A 26,012-nucleotide genomic window follows, 5' to 3' on the forward strand; every position below is an offset into this window, starting at 1 on the left:
TCACAGGAAATTATTCTCTCAGGTTGAAAATAATTCCAACTCAGAGGTCAAAAATATATACCTCTTAAGAATATCCGAAGCACACATTAAGATAAGCCAAGAAAGTAGCATACGTTTATCCATCCATTATCTGAACCCGCTTATCCTGATCAGGGTCGCAGGGGGGCTGGAGCCTATCCCAGCATACATTGGCAGGAATACACCCTGGACAGGTCGCCAGTCTATCTCAGGGCACACACACCATTCACTCACACACTCATACCTACGGGCAATTTAGACTCTCCAATCAGAACATGCAAACTCCGCACAGAGAGGCCCCGGCCGACGGGGATTCGAACCCAGGACCTCCTTGCTGTGAGGCGGCAGTGCTACCCACTGCACCATCCGTGCCGCCTAGCATACGTTTATGTGGAATGTAAAGGAAGGTAGACTGAAAATTCCAACATTCATTGGATCAGAAGAACATTAATAAATAAATACATGATAAATGTATTAATCTATTTATTATTATTATTATTATTATTATTATTATTATTATTATTATAGTAACAACAACAGTCACTACTATCATCACCATCAAAATCTGCATCTTTAAACCTTACAGCGAGGCTTAAAGTCATCCTGAAGTGAAAACATGGCAATTTCAAAAATATAGAGTTTAGAAGAGTGTAAAAGTGAGACTAATGACTGATGTGATTTGAAATAACACAATGCATAGTTATTTCAGCACAGTGTTGATCTCTACTCAGAACAGATCTGATCATATATCGCTTTAGGCAGATTAATGATTAAGAAGATTATATATAGGTTAAATGATGGTTAGCTGCACAACAGCAGATGCTTCTGTCTATATGGGACATGGTCTGTATGCGTAGAGGGATTTTCATGATCATTAAACCAGTATCAGTTACCGTGTGTCTCAACCACATGGCCGATAGCACAGAAAATGTACTTGGCTCGACTTTGTGATGGCACACAAGCTGAGAGAAATACCATGGCAACAGCTGTTAAAATGTGAAAATTAAATATTTTTCATCCACCTCCTACACACACATCAGGTTTGCAATCCATCTGTTGTTTCACTGACTTCAAACAGGGTTGCAGTTAATACAGGAGATCTGATGTGGAAAGTCTACCATTGGCTATACAGATATTTACATGATTGATATTCACAAAAGACAGAGTGTGTGTCAGTACATGAAGGTTGTGAAGCAGAGTTGAATGATACAGATGACCCATGCTCCACAGATGCATTCACTGCACTCTGCATATTCACCTTAGTAGTGTGCCTTTTGGCTTCGGGCCCACTCTGATGACATCATTAAACAGCTGCAGCTTAATGGTAACAATTTCCCTCATGCTAAAGCCATTTTGGGGATAATAGAAAAAAAAAGAGAAGAAATACAACAGTCTCAGTTTTTCCAGCTCAACTGAAGGAAAATATCAGAGAAAAAAAGAACAGGAAAGCATAGCATCAAGAAGAATGAATCAGTGCACACACAAGAAAAAAACAGATCAGCCTTTTCTTCGTTATGGCTATCTTACTAGCTTACTGATTTTGAACAGCTATGCATCATTTCCTGTAGCATCAGGCTCAGGCTCTACAGGAAATGGCAGTTCTTACCTTTCAGCCAAGAGTAGCATAGCCATACGAATTAGAGCTGTTTGTACAATAAATTGCAAAGTTGGGGCTTTGTTTGCATTTTGCTGGGCAGACATAAATTGAAAATTATAAAAGCTTTCCCCGGTCCCCATGTTTTGTGCCTGCACAAGTGAACAGCACTTGCAGGTGTTGGGTGCCTTGTTTAGCATTAATGAAATATGTTTCAAACAATTAGCCTGAAAAACCTACATTCATCATATTTATTTTAGATCATCATTAGCCTCTATTCTTACAAAAATCTTGAATTCCCTTATGAACACATCAGTCATAATAATAGATATTTACACATGACTGTTTTCTTACAGCCTTTTTGCTCATCTTTTTCAAAGTTATCAATAATTTGAATATATTGCAACTGTGAGGGAAATCAGGATGGATTTTAATACAAGAAAATGATCTTATGTTTTTAAAAAGAACATATCTACCCTCCAGTGGTGAAATGAAGGATTGCAATTCAATCACAAAAAAACTTGAGCTGTATTATATTCCAGCACTCCATACACAATGGTATAGATCATTGTGTTTCCCCTCAGCCTGGTAAGAACACTGGCAGTTGGATTCAGCATTGCATTGGACTTTATGATATTGACATTATCAGCATGTCAATTGATTTTTCAGTAAGAGAAATCCCAGTCAGATGAAATGTAATCAACTTATTGACATAATTTCATGTTAACAATGTAAAACATTTGGTGTTGCACAGTAAAAAAAAAAAAATCAAGTTATTAAGTTCAGGTGTAAACAGGTGAAAAAAAAAATGGACACTTCGTTGGTCAATACACACCTGTATAGACCATTGTGTCTTGGTGTTGTGTGTATGCTTTCTTATAGTAATTGTCATGGAAAATGTATATTGTGTAAGTGCTGTTATATAACACATTTTGTATGACAAACACAAACACACAACACATAAGACACAATGCCAACACCAGTCTATCCATGAAGCCATATACTGTACTACTAGTGCTAACAGTAGACATGCATGTTGGGGGTTGGGGGACTTGCCTCGAGCCTGATCAGCTGCATTCTGTAGTTACTAAGGCAACAACAGCCAGTGGAACAATTGACAGTAACACACATCCATCAAAAGAACAAACCCACAGAAAAAGAGAGTGAATTTCAATTAAAGATTGAACAGAGGACTTGTTTTTAGTCTCCCTGCTTTCAATATGAAAACAATGCTGTACCCAACTAACAGATTTCCTATCAGCGTTTTTTCACAGTGGTATTGAGGTAGGAAGAAGGAGTTCACTGACATACACTCCGTTATTTACCTGAATATTAATTCTGTGATTAGTGCTCTTTGAATTATTAAGACTGTATTTAATTAATTATTTAATTAAATTATTTCATTATGAAGTGTTATTGCACTTTTACTGAATCTGCCTATAACGTACCCTCTGTAAATATGGACACAAATATGCAAGAACTGATTGCGACAAACATAGGCAAATGTATTTCTCCTCGCCTATTAGGCCTTAGTAAGAAAAGAGGTGCGTAGCGATGACACTAGTTTGGCGGCTTGCAAGTCTTGCCTTGTCCTGTCCCCTCCCATGCCATCCCCACTAAACCTGAATTACCAGTCCTCAGATGCAGGCACCCAGATAAATTTCCACAGCAGTGTGTGTGGAGTGGTAGAGAGAAGTCATGGAGGAAAGCAGCACGGAGGAGGACATCGAAGCCCTCATCGAGGGCATGGAGTACATCCCAGGCCACTTTCACCTGGACCTGAACCTCAACTGTGAGTCGCAGACGCCCAGGGAGCTGAGGCAGCGCGACACCCGGCTGAAGCAGGACAGCCTGCGGGCGGAGCTGGAGGCCGAGGCCGGGTCCCTGCAGTACGCCGTGAGGAACCTGCTGGGCCTGCTGGCCTTCCACCTGGACGAGCTGCCACAAGCCGAGGAGGTCTTCCGGAACATCTGCAAGGAGGACCCCGGGAACCTCAACGCTTGGGCCAACCTGGGCTACGTCTACGACCGGCTGAAACGGGAGGTGGAGGGGGCAGAGTGTGTGGAGATGGTGTCTTCTCTGATGGGCCTGGAGCCCGGGGAGTCAGGCCAGGGCGAGCCCAGGCTCCTGGCGGCCCGCTGCCTGGCAGAGCAGGCTTACGCGCACCCTTACGATGTGGAGCTGGACAAAGAGGAGGTGAAGGACAGGCTGACGGCCGCCCTCAGACTGTACAACAGGGCTCTGGACTATGGAGGAGAGCTGGTGAGTGTCTGAGCAGTACTGCTAACTAGCATTTTAATTAAGTATCTAAACCACAAAAGCACTGGGTGTGTGCTTACCAACATGTAAAATGCAGTTTTGTGATTTTAGTAAGGCCAAATGGTCAAATATTATAAAACTAACACTACAAAATATTTTTATAATTTCATGACTTACAGTCCACACACATGGCCATGAACAATGATCATAAATATAGTGAGGAACTGAAGAATTCAGCGGATTGTATGCGTTTTGCCACTAATGCCACTGTAGCTGTCCTAAATATTGAAATAATTCTGCACTTCACAGATACCTATTGAAGAAAAGAGAAGTTGGTATTTTATTATGGCAACAATGTATATAAGGTAAGGTTTCTGATTCTGCTACCACATAACTAATAATGTATAGAAAATATTTTTGATGGTTGTGATTTAATCGTCTTTATATTTTGAATATAAAACAATTCTTGAGAAATTACAAGATGTGGGATATTTCTGCTGTATATTTAAAACATTGTATGATCCCCAGACTGGATGATATGATGAAGGAGAAGAACGACTCAGAGTACACAAGACTATCCTACTTCAACAAGGCCCTGAAGCTGCTCACAGAGACCCTCAAGTCAGAGAAAACGCACTACAAAGGTTCAGTTACACGTGATTATTTTGCACAATTAATGTTATAATATTCATCCATGTTTTGTCCATTCAAAGGCAGGCATTGGATGACTGATCTTCCTCTGTCTGCAGCTCTGGCCTGGTGCTATGTGGGGATTATGCTGGAGAGGACCGATGAGTTCTCCATTGTTCCCATGGCTGTCCATGACTGCGGTTACTCTGGCTCAGAGCCCCTCTCCTGCTATGGAACGGTAGGGGAAATCTGATTTTCTGCAATGTGGACTATTTGTCTTAGAACTGTTTGCATTGGTGTATGTTTAATCATGTACATTTTCACAGGAAGAATACATGAAGAGGGAAAGGGATTTGCCATCTCTCTTCAAACATTCTAGATACTCTTGTGTGATTTGTAGTTTAATATGCTCTGAATCTCACAACGGATCATTAAACTCAAGTCTCCCTGCTAGGCTGTTTATGCCTGTGATCAGTCAGTAGTCTTCTGTTAACTTCAGACCTGCTGGGTTTGGACTCTCACCCATATAGATTAACTCTGTGAAGGACCCTACGAGAGGAAATGGTGAGAGGTTAAGGGTTGTTGTGTGACAGCTGCAACCGTGTAATGTCATGAGCCAGGAGTATGCTTCTTCTCCAGGCCATTAAACTCGCCAACGAGGATGCGTTCATCTTGAACCGGCTGGCCAAAGTCTTCTTCCTCCTGCGCAAGCATGAGATGGCCACAGGGATCTGTAACATGGCACTGAACGTGCTCCCCGACCCGGAGCTCAACTGGCAGGCTTACCGCACCCGCGCCAAGGTAACAGGGAGGAATCTCACTTTCATTTACTCCAGCATTACTTCTCAACTGAACAGAGCCAGGGAAAATCACCCCATGCACTTATCAAGGTCTTCAATGCACCATGTTTCAGATAGAGAGCACTTTCCAACTGTTGGTCAGATTTACAACCTGGTACCTGAGTAAAAGCTTCTGTAAATCAAATACAGAAGCTAATGTTCTCATGGCTTGCTGTGCCTTGTGCGTGAACAGGCGTGGTACATTAGCACAAATCGCTGTGATATTTATTCACATGACCTTTATACTAGAAAATGAAAGGCTCTTTTTCTCCACCCTTCCCAAGCTTTGCCTCCTCCCTCTTTCTGTTCTCCCTATTTTCTGTTCCCTTTGTTGTGCTTTTTATTAAAATGGGAACAGAAAGAGCAGGGCTTGGCATGGGAGGAGGCCTTCAATGTCATGGATAAGTCCATAGTTAAGAGCAAGTGTGTAAATAATTCACGTGTCAAAGTGTTTTTGCTCATACACAAAGTGCAGCTTGTGAACAGGTTGTGATTGCCGAAACACATTGTAGTTCTAAATTGATTTGTTCAAGGTTCTATTAGGTTACTGCAGTCATTAATAATTGCAGGGCAAACTATCCCCAACAAACTTGAAGTAAAAATAAGAATGTGACAAGCTTCATGTAATTTAAATAAACAGATTCATCTTTTTAAAAATATAAAATACAGAGTTACCAGGGCTGTAGCTGAGTAGCTCTCCTTCCCAGATGAAGAGATCACCGCATTGAGCATGCATGTCCCAAGTTTAATGAATGTAGTTCTCATATCTCATATGTGTGTTTCCCACAGATAAATGTGACCATCTATGCAAGAGATCTGGAGAGAGCCAAATTAGGTATGGCAGGTGTACCGGACCGACAAAAGTTAGCAGAAGCCAAGGCAGACTTAGACCGTGTATTAGAAGTTCGTCCCTGTCTGAGGACACACCTGGAAATGGGACAGGTGAGACTTGACTTGAGAAAATTATTACCTGTACACTTGAATAAAAGCACAAGTAGAATCATAGTTAATCCTGGTCACATACATTTCCACCCTGTTTGTGAAAGATATTAATTCTCCATTCCGCATTGTTCGTGTCATGTTGACTATTGTCACACAGATTTATGTAAAGTGGGCGGCGGAACATGGGTGTGTGTAGTGTAAGCTGTGCATTATACATTGATGGAAGCTGTCATCGTGACATTAAAACAGCAGCAACAACATCCCTCACACCCTGTGTATGCGTTCACACACTTCCCGTCTGCGCGGCTGCAGGTGTATTACTACATGGGCGTGGACGCCATGCAGGAGAGCCTGCTGGTGGACGAGTCGGCGGTGAACGCGGCGCTGGTCAGCCTGGCCCAGGCGCTGCAGTGCGAGCTGGGAGACAGCCTGCCGGAGCTGCAGCTGCTGCGGGGACGCTGTCTGCTCCTGAAGGGCGAGGAGCGCAACGCAGCCGACTGCTTCAAGCGGGCCCTGACCCTGGAGCCCCCCGGGAGCCGCGACACGGCCGCCCTGCGCTGCCTCCTGGAGGCGCTGCTGGCCCTCTTCTCCCAGAGCGGCTCCGACCCGGGCCCCGCCGTCAGGGAGCTGGAGGTGTGGGTGAGGCGCGCAGAGGAGCGCTATCCCTACGAGACGGTGCAGAGCGAGCTCAGGACGCTGTGCCGGGCGCACACGGACGAGATGGCCGAGCTTTCCCGCGCCATCGTGCGCTTGGGCCGGACGGACCTCATACGCCGGCTGCTGGAGACGGTGCAGCCCAAGGGAGCGGTCAAGAAGAGGCCCCTGGCCCGGTCACAGTCAGTGTGAGACCGACCAGGACCAGAGAGGGGGTTAACATCGTACACCAGACTACATCGTACTGCGCACGAGCAGGAAGCACGTGGGCAGCAGCGCGAGTCAGATCACTTCGTAGAACAAAATGCATGGACTGTTATGAATTAGCCTAATTAAGAGCAGGCTGCTGAAATTGACCATTTTACAGAAACTACATTTGTAAATGAACCTGGTGGAAAATTATAATGTGGTCCAATTCATGAACAGCGCAATTATCCAGTGTTATGCATGTGGCAATTGTTTGCCTGAAATGTTCACTAAATTATTGTATCTCACTAAAGTATGAAAAAACAAAAAACAAAAAACAAAAAAAATATAAACCACGGCTGATTAGCAGTCCCGTCAGTTCCAATACAATACTCAGAGACACAATTCAGTAGCCCTGATGTAAATTACTGGTCATTTGTAAGACAGCATAAATACTTCAGTTGATGTATGTTAAATAGGAGTCACTTCACTGAAGTGAAATTTGAGCTGTTCTTCAGAATTCTGCTGCTTAGCTAGAACAGCGGGTTGAGTTGCATTACTGCCGGTAATGCTGGGGCCGCAGGGGTCTTTCAGAAATAGGGATGATGAATGTAGAAGAAATTCCAGTTGTGACAAGTAGACTTACTGTGCTGTAACTTAATGTAAAGACAGTGTAAATTAAGTCATTGTGAGTGTTTTTGTAGTAACATGTTCGCCAATAAGCATAAACATCATGCAATTGTATTTTCCATCAAGAACGTAATGTCATTCCCTACTGGGAATGCTCAGGAAAGAGAAATGGTTTTCAGAAAGACAAGTGTGCATAGATTCAGTAATTATTTGAATGATGTCCTGTTTTCTGATTGGATTTTCTTTTTATTACCTTTAAAAAATTTCTCATGATCTTGAAATACTTCCCAAATAAGAATTATTTCTTTCACCGTGCTCTCAAACACTTCCTTCTGACCTCTTCAAATGCACATTTCCTTCATTCCAGTTCTATTCTAAAGCTGTAACACACACTATTCCTCGTGCGTATGGTACATCTTTCAAAACGTCCTTTTGGGAGACTGATATTACTTAAAGGATCATGCAAGCTTCAATGTTTGTTTTAGCAGATATCCTTATTCAGAACATCTACACTTAACTAGATACGCAATGTTCTCTTATGAAGGAAAAAAATGAATTGGGTTCATTTAAGTTTTAAGTCATATTAAGTTCTCCACAGGGAACCATAGCCACGCCAAACAGTCAATCCAGGGTTGTTGAGAGCTGTTTTCATTGGGTTTGGTTGGTGATGAACTGTTTTCAGTTAGTACACTTCTCATGCTGAATATTTCATTTCAGTCTGTGAACCTTCTTCCCTGACAGGAAGTCCTTACAGAAAGCAGACCCCTTTACCAGTACAATGAAGCTGGGTGTCCCTTGCTTCACAAAACACCTGAAAGACAAGAGCAAATGGGATTTATAGAAATATAAATTCCAGGTTCTCAGAAGTCTGAATATTCCTGTTGTCTGATGAAATGAAGATAATGAATTATAATATATGCATATACATTTTCCACATAGGAAATAAATACCTGTCATGCTGCAGGATACGTAGAAGGGGGGTTTCCAGATCGACCTGATATAGCCGTTTTGTCTTGTAATCCTCAAAGTACAGCTGAGCATCAAGACAAGCAGAATTTCAGAATCAGTTGGGAACAACTACTTCACTCCAAATGGTATAGAGAGCTTCAAGCCAAATATACAAATATCTGTCATTTACAATCCTTATTCTATTAAACAGGAAATAATATTTATGGTTCACATGCATTAGAAAACAAACTCAACCTAACCTATGAACACATATTAATATATATAATAATAAAACAGAAACAATTTTACACTATGGCTATACTAATCCCATATTTGAACAAATGCAGAGTAAATTAATTCAGTGCGTTGTTCATAAAATCCTCACCTCTAAGTTCTGGGGGTGATACTTTCTGTCAGTATCCCAGGGAGGAAGCTCTTCCCCAAACATGACTGCCAGGTGATCTATACAGCTAAAACAAAATGCATTCCATTCTGATACAATGATTTGCCACCAGTGTCCTAGTCCTGAGACTAGTGTGGACACAGGTATACTTGCGCTTAACATGGTATGAAGCGCCTTGACAGAATGTAATTTATATGTACCAATGCATATATACTGATTAAAGATGCTACCCATTTTACACAAATTAAAAGACTGGATACTGGAGTAGTGAAGTAAAAAAAGAACAAACAGACACAATGTTTGAGTGGACATACCAGGTAGACTCGCTGAAGGCAGATACAAAATCTGTCTGATGGTGCTCTGGATACAGGAAGAGGACAGGCCAGTGCAGTGTGCCTTGCTCATCCAGGTACACTGTAGCTCCTGTGGCCTCTTGAGAACTCAAGCCATTAAGATCGAGCCCCGCCATAGCTGCATATGGGCCAAAGTCCCCGTCCTCCTCTTCATTGTCGGAACTACGCTTGGAAGGTCGCTCTAGCTTAAGCAATTTAATGCCACGCTCCTGTGAACAACAGTCCCATCAGTTCCCATGGTCCAAGCCAACAACAGCCTTCAACTGGAACTCAGCCATTTTGCACAAATGATAAAACCAGCAACAAACTGTTGGGCTCATGGTGTACTGAAATGTTGGGAATGTCGAGAATAACAAGAGTAACCTCTGCCCTTCTTCTAAGGACAAAAATTGAAGATACATAACATACCTGGATAGTACCCAGCAGGGCCTCTCTCTCAGTGTGTTCCTTCTTCTCCTTCGCCGTTGCTTTCCTAGCATCTCTCTCCGCTGTCCTCTAAAGCAAAGAAACCCATTTGGCATCATTCTCAGACTATGAACACATTGTAAATCTGATAATCTCAAAAATCATATGGTAGGGCTTCGCAACCTTGGTCTTTTGGTACTCGATGAGGTCAGTTAACTGGGCGAATCACTTTAATTGATAAAATAAGCAGAGTTAGAATGAAGACCAGCACCCCTCTTGGATGAGGACTGGGGTCACTGACAATGACTCTAAGCTCTGAAGAACAGGCAGAAGAGATCAAATAAACTTTTGATTAAAAACTGCACACTTGTAGACCATGTATTCCCTGGTAGGTGCGTGGCACTGGTAATCTCTATGGGAGACAGACCAAGTCTTCTTACTTTCAGTTTGTCAGCTGCAGTGCGCAGCTCTTGCAGTTTCTTGTCCTTGGGCTGAATCCGGAGTCCCTCCTCACACCACTGGAGAGCCTCACCATAGCTGCGCAACTCAATGCAACACTGGGCACCTGTGCAGACGCAGGGACACAAACTGGATAAAATGGCACCCAGAGAGAAAATCTAATTTCAGCTTAATATGTATGAACATCTTGGTTGAATGTTACTTTTGACTCAAAAGATGTAGGGATATTACTTTAAAGCAGCATTACCCAACTCCAGGTTCTGGGGACCACAGTGTCTGTAAGTATTTGCTCCAACCATGTCTCTATTAGTGTAATAAGGCAGTGTAGTGCATGGCTTGAGCAAATACCTGCAGACATTCACCTGGAGTTGAGTAGCACTGCTTTTGAGATTAATTACGGATATTGTTTAAATATCTTTGTAGGCTGTTTGTATGTTTGTTCTCCCAATTCAGCATGCAAGATTCCATCTCTACAACATCCTCTGTCATTTCAGATGATGTATATTTAGCCAAGCGTATTAAGGTGATACTGACATACCTCTCAACAGTGCTTTAAGATGGTCTGGTTTAAGCTTCTTGGCAGCAACTGCATCATTCAAAGCAGAACGCATGTTACCTGAAAAACGAGGGAGACATGGTTTACAAATAGCATCCTTATCCAATACCTGTTAAGAGTACATACAAAGTTGTGAACAAGTGAAACCTTCACAGAAAACCAATGACTTCTCCTGGACCGCAATAGAAAATGAAGAAGAAAAAGGAACATCTGTACCCAGGTGGAATTGTGCAGCTGCTCTGTTTGTGTGTAGGACGGCATTCAGGTCAGTGTCACTGCATTTCTTTTTCAGACCCTCCGAGTATGCCACAACAGCCTTCTTATAGTTCTTCTCCTTGAAGTATTCATTCCCTTCATCTTTTAAGGACCTTGCTTGTTCTGGGAATAAAAATAAGTACATCTACACTAAAGGCCACATTTAAAACAACACATTTTATTGTGGCATTAAGCAGAACTGATGAGGTGGCTCGACTGTCTACATCTTGATCTTTCTATTGGAAAATAAAACCTAAAACTGGTCTGAAATTGGATAAGTAAAATATTGGCAGACACAATTACTCAGAATCTGTACCATAAGCTACAGCATTCGCACTGGAGTTTTACATCCGTCATTTCAGCCAAAGAAAATCAGAACTGAGGGATACGACATACCCTCTGGTGGTCTGTCATCATCATGAATAATGGACTGCAAACAGGCTAGGTCTGGATATTTCTGGGGGTCAATCTCTTCAGGGGTGGTCTTCATGAACATGGGCACCTTGTCAAACTCCTGTTGTTTTGGGGGGTAAAACAAATAATAGACTAGAATAGAACCTCGATTTAAAATGCCAATACTGAAAAATACAATATAGCAACTCAGACAATCATTAATCAACTAATAACCCCCTATCTCTTGGTTGAGCAAAGTACTGGTCACAGAACAAGGGACCTTAAATTTAGATTTAAAGCATAGGTGCTGAATAAGAGGGTCCGCGGACCCCTGGGGGTTATTGAAGGTACTCGGGGTCCTTGGATCAGACAAGGCTGAAAAGCCCCCGATTTAAAGTAGTATTTTCTAACCCATTGCATTTTCGTTCTGCGCAGGTGCTAACTTGGTTACATATATGCGTGCCTGAAATGGACGACTAGTCAGAATTCAAATGTCTCATAAGCAAATCGTTACTGTAAGTAATGTAGCCATTGGAAACCGAGCATGTTGTCACCCACGGTGAGAGATTTGCGACCACAAAACTACACGTGCAAGCAGATGTTTATGTGAATAGCAGTGATTCCCACCTCCTCCCAGTTGTTCTCATTAAAGCCATCTTTATATTTCTGTTTAGTAAATTTGTCCATGAACGCGTCCATTCCATCATCGCTATCGTCTTGTGCCTGTGAAGCCATGTTTATCCTCTGCTTTCCACGCTCGTAGGAACAACCATGTAGATTAAGTCTGTATCGGTTACTTAGAATTTCACGAATACCAATTTTTTTATATTACATGAATCAACTGACATTAGGGCAACCGCTAGCTCAAGCTGTACGATTCAGTAAACTTCAAGAAAATATTTCGGTAAATATATCCTAATCCACGCCCGATTGCTACATTTAGGAACCACATACTATGAACCCTTCAATTGGCTTCTTGGTGCGACGCTTCTCTGTTGCCATTGGCCTTGCCGTAAATAGGCGGGATTTAGCATCAATTTTTACTTTATTCTACCAATGTGAACCAATGAAAATGCTCATATTTTTACGGTATGTCCAATTGCAATGCAAGCTCTTGTGAGGTTATAGGTTATATCACAAGCAAAAAGCAGATATTCATTTCCTGAAAGCGTGCTTTCTGTAGTGCATCAGTGAAATACGTCCGACAGAAATGTAGACAAGTTCAACACGGTTCTGGCACTTCTCTCATTCACAACCATGAAGTGATTACAACACTTCTGTGTTTACTACATTGTGTCGGCAGTAAATATATTCCCTTTATAATATAGTTTTAGGGGTATCGTGAGTAAAAGTAAAGTAAACTAACTGAAAGGTAATTATGTTGGCTTCCATTCTTCAAATACACAATCTAGAAATTAAATAAATCTTCCCTCCTCTTCTTGCAATATGTACCGTTTAAACTACATTCCAAGATGAGCGGTCTAGGTAACGATCTGGGTATGTTTATTATTATTCATAGATATTATAACAAAAAATCAGCATCAATATACTGTCACTATTATTTGGGGAAAATATACATATGAAAAAATGAGACCTGCTTATTGTTACCTTTGGCATCATCTTGTCCAGCAAAATGGATGTTCTCTCACAGAATCCTCTTTATGAATATTCAAACTATAATACAAAACTGGAACCTTCGAGTAGTGAGAAGCAGCAAAGCCAGGAGGAACACAGTATCTATTTGGCTGGTCTACAATATCTGCACCAATACTGCATTCTTGAGCTGCGGAAATGACATAAAAAGATGTTCCTTTTAGAATCCATTAGATTCATTGTTGAGCTCATTTGAAGAACAGATAACTCTTTATCTATAATACATTTACTTTCATGAAGATAACTGACATTCAAACAAGGTTGCAAAGTCACAGTACTTTATTTTACAGTATGTCACTGACAAACAATCATTGCCCAGCAGTCAAACCCTGCTAATGAGAGTGCAGATCAGATCAGACAGTCTCCACTTGACTCAAAAGGTCCATCAGCCCATCCCTACTGAGGAACTGAGTCTTCCCACTTTGCTGGCAGCACACCTCAAACAGTGGCTGCTCCTTAGCAGCACTCTGCCCGACCACAATCACGTAGGGGTACCCCAGCCGGCTGGCATCCTTAAGACGCTTCCCAATGGTCAGCTGTGTCCGATCGTCCAGGACCACCTCCCCTTTCAGCCCGGTCATGGACTTCCCCAGGCTGTGGCACAGCTCCTCTGCCAGGCTAGTCAGCTGCTCAGTCTTGCTGCCCCTCTTAGGAGGCAAGACGCAGACCTGGTAGGGTGCCAGCAGCCCCGGCCAGCGCACAGCATCCGTGGTGGAGAACACCTCGATAGCTGCAGCCAGGATGCGCGTCACCCCTAGCCCAAAGCAGCCCATCTCAGCAAGCACTGGCTTGTTCTGAGCATTGTAGTGAGAAGCATTGAATATATGAGAGTACTTAGTGCCCAGGTAGAAAGTGTGGCCCACCTCAATGCCTTTCGACTCTGTCAGTGTGCCCTTGTGGCACTGTGGACAATCTGTCTTCCCCGGTTCAATGGTTTCCATGTTGGCGGAGAAAGCACAGTTCCCACAGATGAGCAACCTGTCCTCACCAATCTCTGCTGGCAGCTGGAACTCATGAGACAGTTTGCCCCCAATCTTCCCTGTGTCAGCCTGTACCTGGACACAGTGCAGCCCCAGCCGGGCAAACAGGCGGGTGTAGGCCTGGCACACAGCCTGGTAGGTGAGATGGGCAGCCTCCTCACTGGTGTCAAAGGAGTACATGTCCTTCATGTAGAACTCCCGCCCTCGCAGCAGCCCAAATTTTGGCTTGGGCTCATCTCGAAACTTCCGTGTCACCTGCAATATTGTGGAAAGTACGGCTTGGTCAACCCATTACAAAAGACAACAGAGTGTGTATTAAAAAAATCAAACATAACTTTACTAAATAATTCAAATATAAGCCCTTTCACATGATGTGACTCTTGTGTGTGCAATACCTGGTAGAGCAGAAGAGGAAGCTGTCTGTAGGACAGGGTGCCCTGTGAGGCCAGGAGCTCAGTCACAGCCTCCTCATGAGTGGGGCCCAGGCAGTACTCTGCTCCGTGGCGGTCCTTTAAGCGAAACAGCTCACTGCCCATGAGATCCCAGCGCTCGCTGCGCCTCCACAGTTCTGCAGCACACAGAGAGGGCATGTCCAGCTTCTGCCCTCCGATACCCTGCATCTCCTGGTCTATGAGGCGCACTAGCTTCTCCATGGCACGCACTGCAGCTGGGAGGTAGTAGTAGCAGCCAGGATTGGAGGGGTGGATGAGGCCGCCCAGCAGCATTAGCCTCTGGCTCTTGCAGGTAATTTCCCCTGTCCGGCCCACTATCCCCTCACGCAGGTTGGAGGGCTGGAAGAGTCGGGACGCCAGCAGGGGAGATGTGCCTATGGCATGGACAGGGCTGGCTCCCAAGGGTGACCCAACACAGCTCGAAAGGCATCTTGTGTGCCGAGTCAAAGCTCTTGGCTGATGGGGCAGCAGCTTTCGGCAACATAGCCACAGGACAGCTTCCATCATAACACTACAGGGGAGAAAAATCACACAGTATCATCAGTATCACAATCGTATTACATAAGCATTTAAAACAAAGAAACCACCCACTACGAACGCGTTACACCTGAGCAACACATTCATGGTCGTAAAAGTTAGCTCAGGCTGCTAAGATCAGTTCCGGAGTAAAAGTACCAGCCGAGCAAGCTCATTAGTAATATAAATCGGGATATACGGGACGTCTGCAAATGCCAGTATTTACTGTCTAATTAATCTTATCTGGCTTGAAATGCATTGTCACGATCGTTTTTTTTCTTTCAGAAAGTGGTGGCAATAAAATTTCTTGTGCTGGCAAGAAGGTAGTTGGCTACCAATGTCATGATCAGCTAATAACGTTAACCATAATGGGAAGCCAACTGACACTAAAAGTCGTTACTCACCGAAACCACGGATCTATCTATCTAGCGTGGACAAATATATTTTAAATCCTGATAAAGTACATTTATTGTAAACTAAAATAAGAACACATTTGAGAAATACGTTAACTTGTGTGTTCCCGCTAGATCAAAGGCAAAGTACACCATGCATAGACTTCCTTATTTGCAAGGAATGTGAATAGTAGCAGTGGAAAACAACGGCAACCAACGAAGGACAAACTATTCGAACACGCCCGCTGAGCAGACATGAATTATTGCACCGAAGTCTGACAATAACTCAAGGTCATCATTACCACAATTATATTCCTCAGAACACTTGAGAAAATACCCTGGAACAATATATTTTTTAATTGTGTATGCTATACAAATAAACCGAACTGAAGCTGAAACTTTGACTGAAGCTTTGAATCTTGTCTCAAGGCATCAGTGTTGTTAACATAAGGCTGTGATGATGGATGACAAGGACACATTTCACAGATGCCATTCGCATTGCTGTTTATTTTACACATGAAATTAATATGGCATTGTTTATTTTTTTCATCAGAATGAACATATTATTCTATATGGGTAGTAACAATAAAAACATTCATAATAAGGTTTTAGCTACAGTATGTTGTTTGTATTATATCATGCTTAATGAACATAGACACAGGTTGTCAGTGTATCATAGTAATGACTGAACATGTTTGTTTGATAATACTTTCAAGGTGAAAATCCTGCATAGTACGCCTTTATATACCCAAGGGCTCCCAATGTGTGGTCCAAGTCATCCAAGTCAGCTAGCACATACAGGTTGTTACAAGTCTGTGACAGCCTTTGAAGAGGGTCACTGACTGATGGAAGCTAATGATTTTTCCTCAGACAAAAATACAGTATATACATTTATATTTGTGGTAGTGTAGAATAATAGGTAAGGAAGTTTATAACATAAAGGTTCTTGGTTTGATTCTTAGGTATGACATTGCTGTTGTACCCATCAACATGGTAGTTGCTGAATTGCTTCAGTAAAATACCCATCTGTCTAAAATGGTTACTTTGTTTTAAAAAAATGCCACTCTGCATAACTGCATCTGATAAATTTCAGAAATCTAAAGTTAAAATATACATTCAGAATTATGTAAGCTATGAGAATCAGCCTGTTTGAATAAAAGCAAAAAATATGCAGCCTTTTCCTTTTTGGCTGTTTTTGAATTTGGATTCCCTCACCTAAAAAAGGTAAAATTGTGTATTTAAAGCATATCAAATATGCACAAGCTTACAAAAGAGATGAAGCATGAGAGTCAACCTGTTTCAATAACGTCATTTTTTTATTATTTATATTTAAATACATTTTAACAATTGCATTCCCAAAAAAATAGATGGTTTGGTGCATGCCAAGCCAATTACTTTCTGATGCCTTACATTCTTCCAAGCACTAAACAATAAAAAGTAATAAGACAGTAAATACTGGTTAAATACTCATTTCAATAGAACAATGTAGATAATGTGAGAAATAAAGAGAGAAGAAATAATCTTGCATTTGTCAAGCATCAACTATATTTTTCTGTTATGTTGGTTGACAGACCATAGGGACGTCACTGAATGCAAATCTACAGCCACAGTGGGCAGATATTCTGTGTCAGGTAACATATGCTGCAGCTATTGCAGATGATGCAGCAGAGGTTACAGAGGGAGGACAGCCATTGATAGAACCTCAGCTGGCAGCTCAGCCTCTTGTACTCAGGATTTGATTGGGACAACTTGTCATAGGCCTCACTGCTGGATGAGAGAAAGATGTTCTTGTCGATGCCCCAGCATTGTTCAATGCGGTGCATATCTGCCATGATTTCCCAGGTCATTGCACCAAAGTAGTGGAAATTAAGAGTGGCTGCCATCACACAAGCAAATAAAAAGAAGATCTGTGAAATAGAGGACAGAGGGATACGCATGTTTATGCCCATTTTAATCATGCATTCAAACATGTACATTTCTGAATTTCTACTTCACAGGAAAACCATATTCTGCTGCAGGGGACCACACAGAGAACCCAAGTGGACACCACACGTAAATGGACTGTACCTGGTAGGTATCCTTGTCACATGTCGGGTTGTGAGGATGGTACATTTCAAATATGATAAGACTGAAGAAGGCACAGGCAGAGCCAATGCGGTGGTAGAAAGGCAATAGTCGACTCTGGACGTATCCATACGTGTGTCTGTTCAGAACATAGCCCATCACAAGGGCTGTGCAGAAACAAATTATTATGATTGGCCAAACTGATCATTTTTATTTAATTTAGAAACGAATACTAAGTACTTTAACCCAAATCCTAAACTGTTACAACTTTTCAATACACACATTCTACTATTTAGCTTGGTAATACATTTAAAATATATACAGGTACAATTAATTAGGTCAACTTTACAGTATGGAAAATGAGATTGAAGGAACTTACAAGTAAAGAAGGTGTACCAGATCTGCAGGCCCCAGAAGGTGGAGAGTAGGGCGAGGTGCAGCAGCTTGAGTAATGGCTCCTCCAGGTTATTCATTCAGAACTCTTCCAAGTTGTCCCGCCAGACTCAAACTTTACAGAACTGGTGCCACCATGAACCAAGAACTTACCGCGGCTGGAAGGCAACATGGAAGGTCAATGTTACACGCTGACGTTTCCCTTTCACCCCAATCAGAATGAAATATCATAAATAACTTCATTTACAAATTTAGCACAACAATGAAAAAGTTGTCAACGTAGCCTATCAACGAGTTACAGGCCAGTCTAACGTTAGGTAGCCTAACGTTATTTAGCTAATTTGCAGTCTAGTATTGGTTGAACGTAGCTCGCTAGCTAACTAATTACATAAACAGCTAAAACAAAAATGTACCGTTAGGCTACTACCTGTAAGACTGTGTATTTACTGGAACAATTAAGATGACTTGTTTTTTCATGCAATATAGACCTGATTTCTTCACAAATTATATAAAACGAATATTACATGTTACATTAGAGGACCAGAAAACCTATATTTCTACACTCTGAATCCCCTCGTAATTTGAAAGTAAACATTCTGCGTCTTCTGCGGTTGCTAGCTAACATTCCACTAACTAACAAGTGCGGGAGTCGCGAGACAACTAGCTGTGCAGTCTGATGGTACGCTGAGCGCAACAAGAAGATGAAATGTAAAGAGGACTCAACCCCAAACGGTTGAGAAGGGCTTTGTTCTTTGTCTTAACATATGACATGATGATATGATTCTGGATATAATGGAATATATTACTGCCCCTCGATACATCCTCCTACTGAGCTCATCAGCTTGGTGCCCCAGATGTTGAGTAGCGAGCAATAGCTAGATGTTTATCAAGCTAAAATAATCAACCAAGACTAAATAGAAAGCATATTGTATAATAAATGATTTACTATTAAGATAATAAAAAAACACTTTTTTTTTAGTTAACAAGTTTTTATTCATTTGTGCAGAACCAGTCATACAGAACTGACAAGTGCTTTTACTCACATTATTTTCACAGTAAAATCCCACCCTAACAAATACAAAGCAAATTACTCTATATGATGCAGGGATGTCTTCATGAGAACTCAGCTGTGTACCATCCACGACCCTGCTTAGGCCATTAGTTAGTTTCATATATTGCACTTAACACAGTTCCGACACAACACAGTCATAGCAGACACTAGGGGGAGCCCAAGGCATGAGTATTTTGGGTGCAATTTAATCAGTCTACAACAGGGGTGTCAAACTCAAATACACAGTGGGCCAAAATTTAAAATTAAACAAAGCCGCGGGCCAACGTTGAACAAATGAACCTTTTAATATGGACCCAAACAAGTTTTGCTTTAACATTGAATATGGAACAAGCAACGCTTATATAACTTCGAATTTCAAATTTTAAAAAAAACATATCAATGGCATATAAAATAAAATTTAAATAAAAATTGTAGACCTCTTTTCTATTTGCAGCCTTCTGAGGTAAATATCAAAATACACTTTTTCCACAGGCTAATAAATTTGAAAATAAAATAACAACAATGAATGAATCAACCATTCAGCCCTTGGAGTAGCAAGAAAAAGTGCATAAAGAAAACGTTAATTATTGCTCAGTTTGCGACCCACTGATCTAATCTGATGTGCCCAAGCCAGATACCTGGCATCTTTTCTTGGATGCTAGTTCATCAATGTCTGGGCTCAGGCTCTGAGCTGAGGAAACCCTCAGTATCGAACGAAGGTGTTCATCAGTCAGACGTCTCCTGTGAGATGTTTTCGTCATCTTCATCAAGGAGAAAAGTTGCTCACATAGATAAGTGCTGCCGAACATGGAGAGCAATTGAGCAGCTTGGGTGCGGAGCTGAGGCATTGTGTCAGCGATGAACTGTGGAAACTGTGCGGCGCCAACAGCATCATACTTTGACTTCAGCGTGTCATTACACTGGAGTTCAATCAGCTCCATTTGGAGGTTGGTTGGTGCGTTTTCCACATCAACTGCGAAGGATTACTAAGCAGTTCAAATCTACATTTCTGGACATCAAAATCGGCAAATCGCCGGCTAGACTCAGCGCCGAGTACACTGAGTTTTTCAGCAAACTGTGCGCACACGGCGGTTCCATCAATGTTAAATGCTGGACCCCGACGGCACCGAAAAACAGGCAGATTTCACTGCCATTCCATTGTTTACATTTATGGAGATCGAAAATGTTGACGCAACAATAGCTTTTACTGGTCAATATTTTTGCTGGGTACTCGGTATGTCCAGCCTTATACGTCCAAAGTCCCTGGTTACTTTTTCATAGTTTCAATGGATTTTGACAATAGACATGTCAGACTTCAATCATGTTAACGCTCTCGAGCGTGCGTCAAAGTTTAGGTAGCAAATAACAGTGCTGTATCCGTCATTTACATAGCTACAGAACTGTCCGATCACGCCGAATCACTGATAGAAACAGGATGAATTAATGACGATTCAGAAAATGTACAACTTTTAAAGATTTAAATAAATCCTATGGTGGGACTTTTGCCATTTATGGACGGACAGAAAATTCCGGTGCCGTCGAACTTAATCGAATGCTTTTATTTATATCGTTTGAATGACCAAGTGCCGTTAAAAAGCAAATTGTATGGCTTTGTGCTATTCGCGTATGCTAGCTACATCATGCTAACATCGTACAGGGACCAGTGAAGGCTTAGAACACACTAGCTCTTAGTTATTGTAAGTTTGATCACCTCTACTGTAAAGTAAAAAAGTGGACAAATTACGTTTTCTGTGAGAAATGTATTGCACGTGCACACACAGCGGTCTACATTCTAAAGCTCCACTTTGCCCTCCCTAAAACAAGACAAACAGGTCTGTCTTTTACATATGTAAACAGATATTCTGCCTCCCACCTGTCCAGAAAAGTTCTGTTTTCTGCCTTTCTTTTCGACATTTTTGGGAAGGGGTAACACGGTGACAGTTGTAGTATGAGGTCGCGGCGTGGTCTGGGAGAGATGCACGGGGAGGCGGGGTGAGCGGGGGCTTTCCTGCCGAAGCACGGATCGCTACTGACACACAGGAGAGGGCATGTCGGGGTCCTGTCCTGATTGACGCGCCAAAACAACAGCAGAGCATTATGGGATTTGTAGTATTAGTGGTGAATGCGCTGTTGCATAATACCGGCGGGCCAGCTCTAATAGTATTTGATATTGCCTGGCGGGCCAAATATAATTACACTGCGGGCCAAATTTGGCCCGCGGGCCAGAGTTTGACACCCATGGTCTACAATATGCTGGTGATATTATTTACCTTCAGGAAATACAAGCCACATAAATCACTGATTCAGTTGACCACAAAAATATATGATTTGGATAAAGAACCAAACAAGATCACAAGAAAATGTACAAATGAATCTCACTTGTTTGTTGGTCAATAATCTATCAATGTATCCCAAAAGTGCACATCCCCAATGTACCATTAAAATGAGAATTAACTAATGACTGTAAAGATAGTAAGCAAATTATTTGCCAATCTAATTTCTATGAAAATGTGTGTTTTAGTGATATGTAATGATCTGCCCCGATACCCATTTGGTTACTTCACTTTTACCTCTGTGCTACAAATGATCATTTCTACTCTTCCTGTATACTCTCTTATTTCCCTAGGATAAGGTCCCATGATAAGGGTTTCCAGTCAGGAATAGCTCAGGTTACTGATCATCATGAGATAATAAGAAGTACAATGAAGACTAAATTCAATACAATTACCAACATAATGTATTCTGAGATCCTAAAAAACACAAATTCCTATTTAGGACTAGATTACAAAAAATGTGACCTACAAACAAAAGAAGTAATTGTTCACTGAAATTCTCCAGTTAAGGAAGATTTACTACTTTGGACAGGATAATGATTTAACATTAGTATTCATGTGTTGCTATGTGTGCTGGATGGGGATTAATTTCAATCACCACAATTACAGCATATTGTAAGATGCAATGAATTCATATGGAGTTAGTTCTTTCGTGTTTTTTTCATTATTATTTCAGAATATAGTATGAGCAATATGGTCCACCAGGCATTGTACAGCTCCCACTCCTTTCAGATAAGCCAGACAAACAAAAGAATAAAAAATACACTTACATCTGCAGGTAGTTTGCTAAATTACAAAACACTCAATATGAAATGTGCACATTAAACTGGGGATTCATCAGTTGGACAACTGCTGCAGGGAGGCCATGGTAATTTTAGAAGACTTGTATGCTTATAACTATTCTTATAGTTTGGAGAGTTTGGAGAGAGTCATTTATGGTACAGACATACTAAAATGTTGGCCTTGTGCTTTTTTAACTCATATGAGAGAAAATAGATTTAAACATGTCAAAAAGTCTTAATTCAAAATAAAAAGCACTGTATTACAAGTGTTGTCACAAATGTCCCGGTAGTACAAACTGCATGACTGTTTCTTCCAGATAGTGGCACTTGAACGGGAACAAGACTACTGTCCCACTGTAGTCTGTCAGTGTCTGGCAGATTTGCAGATTTTGTCATAGACTTCAGGAAATGCTGCTTTGCAATCTAGCTCTTCCCTCAGCTTGTGATAAAGACAGCCATCAAACATATCCCAGAATTCTTGCCGGTCCATATACACATCTGCATACAGCATCTGAAAACTGAAGTAAAATGACTGCATCATAAATGGAGCATGTACAGTGCTCATATAAATGTTAAAACAAGGTTCTACTGCATCTCCTTGGTAACGCAGAAAACATATCTCCTTGATAACGCAGAAAACATATCTCCTTGATAACACACAAAATTATTGGTTTTTCACACATTGATTACATTACATTACATTATTGGCATTTGGCAGACGCTCTTATCCAGAGCGACGTACAACAAAGTGCATACCCATAACCAGGGATAAGTTCGCTGAAAGACCCTAGAGGGAAGTACAATTTCAACTGCTACCTGTACAACATTGATTGATACATTGATAAAACAGAGGGAATTAACAACACACACACGTTGTGTTGGTAATGTGTAACTCTATACGTGTGTGTGTGTGTGTAAATACAACATACAAAATAGCTGTTATATGCACACTGTGTGTGTGTGTGTGTGGGTTTCTTACCCGTGGACCTCTCTCACAAACTTCTCCAGCTGCCGGGTGGAGGCGCGTGCCTGGAAGTGCTTGACCCTGGGCTCGCCGTAGGCTCCAATGTCCACATACAGCTCATCCTCATCCCCTTTCGGGTGCACCATGCCAGGCTGGCTGGGCAACACAAAGGGGCAAAGCCACAAGGGGTACACCTGAAAGAGCCACACCACCCCTGTTACCAATACTGTCATGCATGGATCTCCACATCACAGCACTGGGTACACTACGCTCACCTGTCCAATGGCAGTGGCCCATACATAAAATATATAGAAATATACTGTAATAAATTGAACAGTACATATTAGTTTGGACTTGCACAAAATGCTGCTACCAGAATTTTAACAAAAATGGAAATTTGATCACATCATTTCCATTCTGACCTCCTTGCACTGGCTCCCAGTGTCTTTTATAATAGATTTTGAAGTACTTTTACTGGTTTACAAAGCTCTTAATGATTTAGCAACATCATACATTTCTGATTGCCTGTCAACATATGCTCCAAGCCAAACACTTACAGAAAATCATCAGCTGCTGCAACTACTGTACACAGTAAGCAACAACTCTTTTTAATCTTGTGTTCAGTTAACTTTATTTGTATTATTATTTATTTTATCTCTTTGGTTTTACTGTTTTAATGACATATGTTTTCATTCTATTATTTTATTTTAACATGTTTAACATGTTAAATTAATGTTTTGAAATGTATATATTTTGTCAATCTATGCTTACTATGTTTTATCATGTTTTAATTTATTTTATTTTTGGAAAGCACCAAAGAGAGCAAAACAGTTATCTTCTTCACTACAAGTGGTATTAACATTATGTGTCCATCAGTAATTTGAAGTAAAGTATACAAAAAAAAATTATTAATGTATTACTTGTTTATCATAAATGCTAATTATTTATTTACATTTGTTTTACAGTATGTTGATATTACATTCCAAATTGTAATTTCTTTTTTGCAAAATATTTAATGAATCATCAAAATCTGTTTATAAATGCTTACATAAATTGTGCCAGTACTGTACTTCCATAAATTAAGACATAGATCAATACAAATTAAAACGTATCGTAAATTGCTGGCCATAGAAGAATAGTCTTCCATTGCCACAGAAATGACAAATCAAGATATAAATATTTTCACAGCATAAGGGGCCTAAACTATAAACATGTCATGGGTGCATTAGTGGTTATGGTTATGTACATTAAGTTTATGGGTTGAGGTCCTATGGGGCACAGAATTTCCTCACATAAGATGAACAGCATGAGCAAAGCTGACAGGGAAACACTCATCTGGCAACACACATAAAGTGAAAGGGCAAGAGCACTGACTTTAATATTTGAGCAAGCCTTTAAATGGATATATATTTTGCTGATATCATCAATAGCAGTGTCAAATTGCCATTGATGTCTTTCAGGATGAGAGAATTCCATTGACAACCCCATCGACATATTTGAGTAACAAGAAACACATACACACATATGTAAACACACACAGGCATACACACTCACACACACACATACACAGGCACACGCACACACACACATATGCAAACACACCCACACACACTCCGGAAAGGAGGCGGTGCGGGTCCTGGTCTTACGTGTATGTCATCGTGGAAGCGGAAGATGGCGCTCTGAATGTGCTTCATGGGGACCAGCATGTCCTGCACCACGTGGTGCTGCTCATACAGCCGGCGGATCGTCTCCCCCTGGGTCAGCTTCAGCAGGGAGATCTTGGGCGGCACCATCCAGCCAAATAAGTACCGGAAAAAGGGGTTGTTTCCAAAAGGTATGATGTCCTGAAAAGACAGAAAAACACAATTCCCATCAGAGATCTATACGACTTTTGTGGATTTTTCTCCTGTAGGTAAGTTTTCCTGGGGCACGGAATAAGGTCCAGGTGAGATAGCATGGCTATAGAAGATAAAGAACCAGGAAGCATTAAAAGGCCACCACAGACACCCCCCCAATGCAAACCCAGACAATAACAATCTGCATAATTTATAATGCAATTTCAGCAAAGCAAAGGCACAATTACCCAACCACACTTGATTTACTTGGTGCTAATGGCAATCAAACGAGGCATTAGCCGATCTAATGCTGAGAAATGTGCTGTGGTGGGGGTGCAGGAGGGAGGGGTAAAGTGCTGGAAATGAGATGATGTAAGCAGCAGGATGCTAGGGCTGCCGTGTCTCAGCCGTCTAATGCAGTGAAGAAGGGATATTAGCTAATGCACCCCAAAGAGAAAAATGTACCAACTTCAACTTTTCCTTGGCAGTTGATCTGTCCCTGGGATAATCCATTATTAAACTAACACCATGATTCAATATTATAGCTGATCTTCAAGGAGAAGTTGCAGCTGAATGTCACTAGGACTAAGGGCACCAATATCAGCTTTCTGACACCAGCCCCAACCCATTAACAAACCACCATAAAAGATCAGGCTAGATAGATGATGGTTATAAATGCCTGGGTACTGACCATGAACTGAACTGAACCATTTTCATGTTAACACAGCCAAGCTGTTTTTTTCAAGAGGAAGCATTGGATAGGTTATTTTAACATCTGAGCATGTCTGCAAATCCAGTTTTGCTATATAAGAGAATAAAGAAATTAAATCCAGCTGGAATATATTCCTGTGCTTCCTTATCTACTATGGCAAGTAAAGATTAAAAAATACACTTCACTAAATTAAAAATTAACATGCTTTAAGCTTTAATAATTGAGCTTTCAAACATATTCACCACCAAGATGCTCAATTGGCACCTAAATGTTCCTGATCAAATTGTGTTGCGATTCTGTACATTAACAAACAGTTCAACGTTTCCGTAGATTTACCAAGATTACTTATGTGAGCAACCCA

At 41.3% G+C, this 26,012-nt stretch overlaps 5 protein-coding genes across 6 annotated transcripts in view; 1 reads left to right on the forward strand and 4 right to left on the reverse strand.

Annotated features, from left to right (window-relative positions):
- The first annotated feature begins 3,294 nt into the window (after window positions 1-3,294).
- ttc22 (tetratricopeptide repeat domain 22) lies at window positions 3,295-8,033 on the forward strand. The gene is made up of 7 exons (XM_061240763.1): window positions 3,295-3,874; window positions 4,181-4,236; window positions 4,400-4,515; window positions 4,621-4,739; window positions 5,141-5,302; window positions 6,130-6,282; window positions 6,595-8,033. Exons 1-7 carry the CDS (start codon window positions 3,311-3,313, stop codon window positions 7,126-7,128), a joined length of 1,704 nt encoding a protein of 567 aa, XP_061096747.1. The 5' UTR covers window positions 3,295-3,310; the 3' UTR covers window positions 7,129-8,033.
- On the reverse strand, window positions 7,978-12,512 carry ttc4 (tetratricopeptide repeat domain 4). The gene is made up of 10 exons (XM_061240764.1): window positions 12,152-12,512; window positions 11,528-11,645; window positions 11,093-11,254; window positions 10,859-10,936; window positions 10,302-10,426; window positions 9,865-9,951; window positions 9,418-9,665; window positions 9,086-9,170; window positions 8,703-8,785; window positions 7,978-8,563 (listed from the first exon to the last, which is right to left on the reverse strand). The coding sequence occupies exons 1-10, from the start codon at window positions 12,257-12,259 to the stop codon at window positions 8,461-8,463; spliced, it is 1,197 nt and encodes a 398-aa protein (XP_061096748.1). The 5' UTR covers window positions 12,260-12,512; the 3' UTR covers window positions 7,978-8,460.
- A 926-nt stretch (window positions 12,513-13,438) lies between these two features.
- pars2 (prolyl-tRNA synthetase 2, mitochondrial) lies at window positions 13,439-15,722 on the reverse strand. The gene is made up of 3 exons (XM_061240173.1): window positions 15,530-15,722; window positions 14,553-15,120; window positions 13,439-14,412 (listed from the first exon to the last, which is right to left on the reverse strand). Exons 2-3 carry the CDS (start codon window positions 15,114-15,116, stop codon window positions 13,531-13,533), a joined length of 1,446 nt encoding a protein of 481 aa, XP_061096157.1. The 5' UTR covers window positions 15,117-15,120; window positions 15,530-15,722; the 3' UTR covers window positions 13,439-13,530.
- A 1,393-nt stretch (window positions 15,723-17,115) lies between these two features.
- si:ch211-121a2.4 (transmembrane protein 205) lies at window positions 17,116-21,030 on the reverse strand. Its single transcript, XM_061237871.1, has 4 exons — window positions 20,899-21,030; window positions 17,961-18,132; window positions 17,585-17,748; window positions 17,116-17,424 (listed from the first exon to the last, which is right to left on the reverse strand). The coding sequence occupies exons 2-4, from the start codon at window positions 18,052-18,054 to the stop codon at window positions 17,116-17,118; spliced, it is 567 nt and encodes a 188-aa protein (XP_061093855.1). The 5' UTR covers window positions 18,055-18,132; window positions 20,899-21,030.
- A 710-nt stretch (window positions 21,031-21,740) lies between these two features.
- dhcr24 (24-dehydrocholesterol reductase) overlaps window positions 21,741-26,012 on the reverse strand; it is a 39,353-nt gene continuing 35,081 nt past the window's right edge. For both annotated transcript variants that reach the window (XM_061238348.1, XM_061238347.1), the window contains 3 exons: window positions 24,751-24,948; window positions 23,120-23,298; window positions 21,741-22,658 (listed from right to left, as the gene is read on the reverse strand). In XM_061238348.1, the coding sequence (XP_061094332.1) occupies window positions 22,505-22,658; window positions 23,120-23,298; window positions 24,751-24,948 (531 nt within the window). In that variant the 3' untranslated portion in view covers window positions 21,741-22,504. The remainder of the gene's footprint in view (window positions 22,659-23,119; window positions 23,299-24,750; window positions 24,949-26,012) is intronic.

Source organism: Conger conger, chromosome 4, assembly GCF_963514075.1.
Source record: "Conger conger chromosome 4, fConCon1.1, whole genome shotgun sequence".
In the NCBI taxonomy this organism is placed as follows: domain Eukaryota; kingdom Metazoa; phylum Chordata; class Actinopteri; order Anguilliformes; family Congridae; genus Conger; species Conger conger.

What these genes read in the sequence shown, in the direction of transcription:
- ttc22 (XM_061240763.1), top strand. Translation starts at nt 3,311, where the DNA reads ATGGAGGAAAGCAGCACGGAGGAGGACATCGAAGCCCTCATCGAGGGC. An exon ending in ATGGCAACAATGTATATAAG is followed by an intron (nt 4,237 to 4,399) that starts GTAAGGTTTCTG and finishes TATGATCCCCAG; the next exon opens with ACTGGATGATATGATGAAGG. An exon ending in CTTACCGCACCCGCGCCAAG is followed by an intron (nt 5,303 to 6,129) that starts GTAACAGGGAGG and finishes TGTTTCCCACAG; the next exon opens with ATAAATGTGACCATCTATGC.
- ttc4 (XM_061240764.1), bottom strand. Translation starts at nt 12,259, where the DNA reads ATGGCTTCACAGGCACAAGACGATAGCGATGATGGAATGGACGCGTTC. An exon ending in CTGCAGCTGACAAACTGAAA is followed by an intron (nt 9,952 to 10,301) that starts GTAAGAAGACTT and finishes TCTTTGCTTTAG; the next exon opens with AGGACAGCGGAGAGAGATGC. An exon ending in CCCTGCTGGGTACTATCCAG is followed by an intron (nt 9,666 to 9,864) that starts GTATGTTATGTA and finishes TGTTGTTCACAG; the next exon opens with GAGCGTGGCATTAAATTGCT.
- pars2 (XM_061240173.1), bottom strand. Translation starts at nt 15,116, where the DNA reads ATGATGGAAGCTGTCCTGTGGCTATGTTGCCGAAAGCTGCTGCCCCAT. An exon ending in TTCCTCTTCTGCTCTACCAG is followed by an intron (nt 14,413 to 14,552) that starts GTATTGCACACA and finishes ACAATATTGCAG; the next exon opens with GTGACACGGAAGTTTCGAGA.
- si:ch211-121a2.4 (XM_061237871.1), bottom strand. Translation starts at nt 18,054, where the DNA reads ATGAATAACCTGGAGGAGCCATTACTCAAGCTGCTGCACCTCGCCCTA. An exon ending in CTGGTACACCTTCTTTACTT is followed by an intron (nt 17,749 to 17,960) that starts GTAAGTTCCTTC and finishes GTTTCTGCACAG; the next exon opens with CCCTTGTGATGGGCTATGTT. An exon ending in GTGACAAGGATACCTACCAG is followed by an intron (nt 17,425 to 17,584) that starts GTACAGTCCATT and finishes TCTATTTCACAG; the next exon opens with ATCTTCTTTTTATTTGCTTG.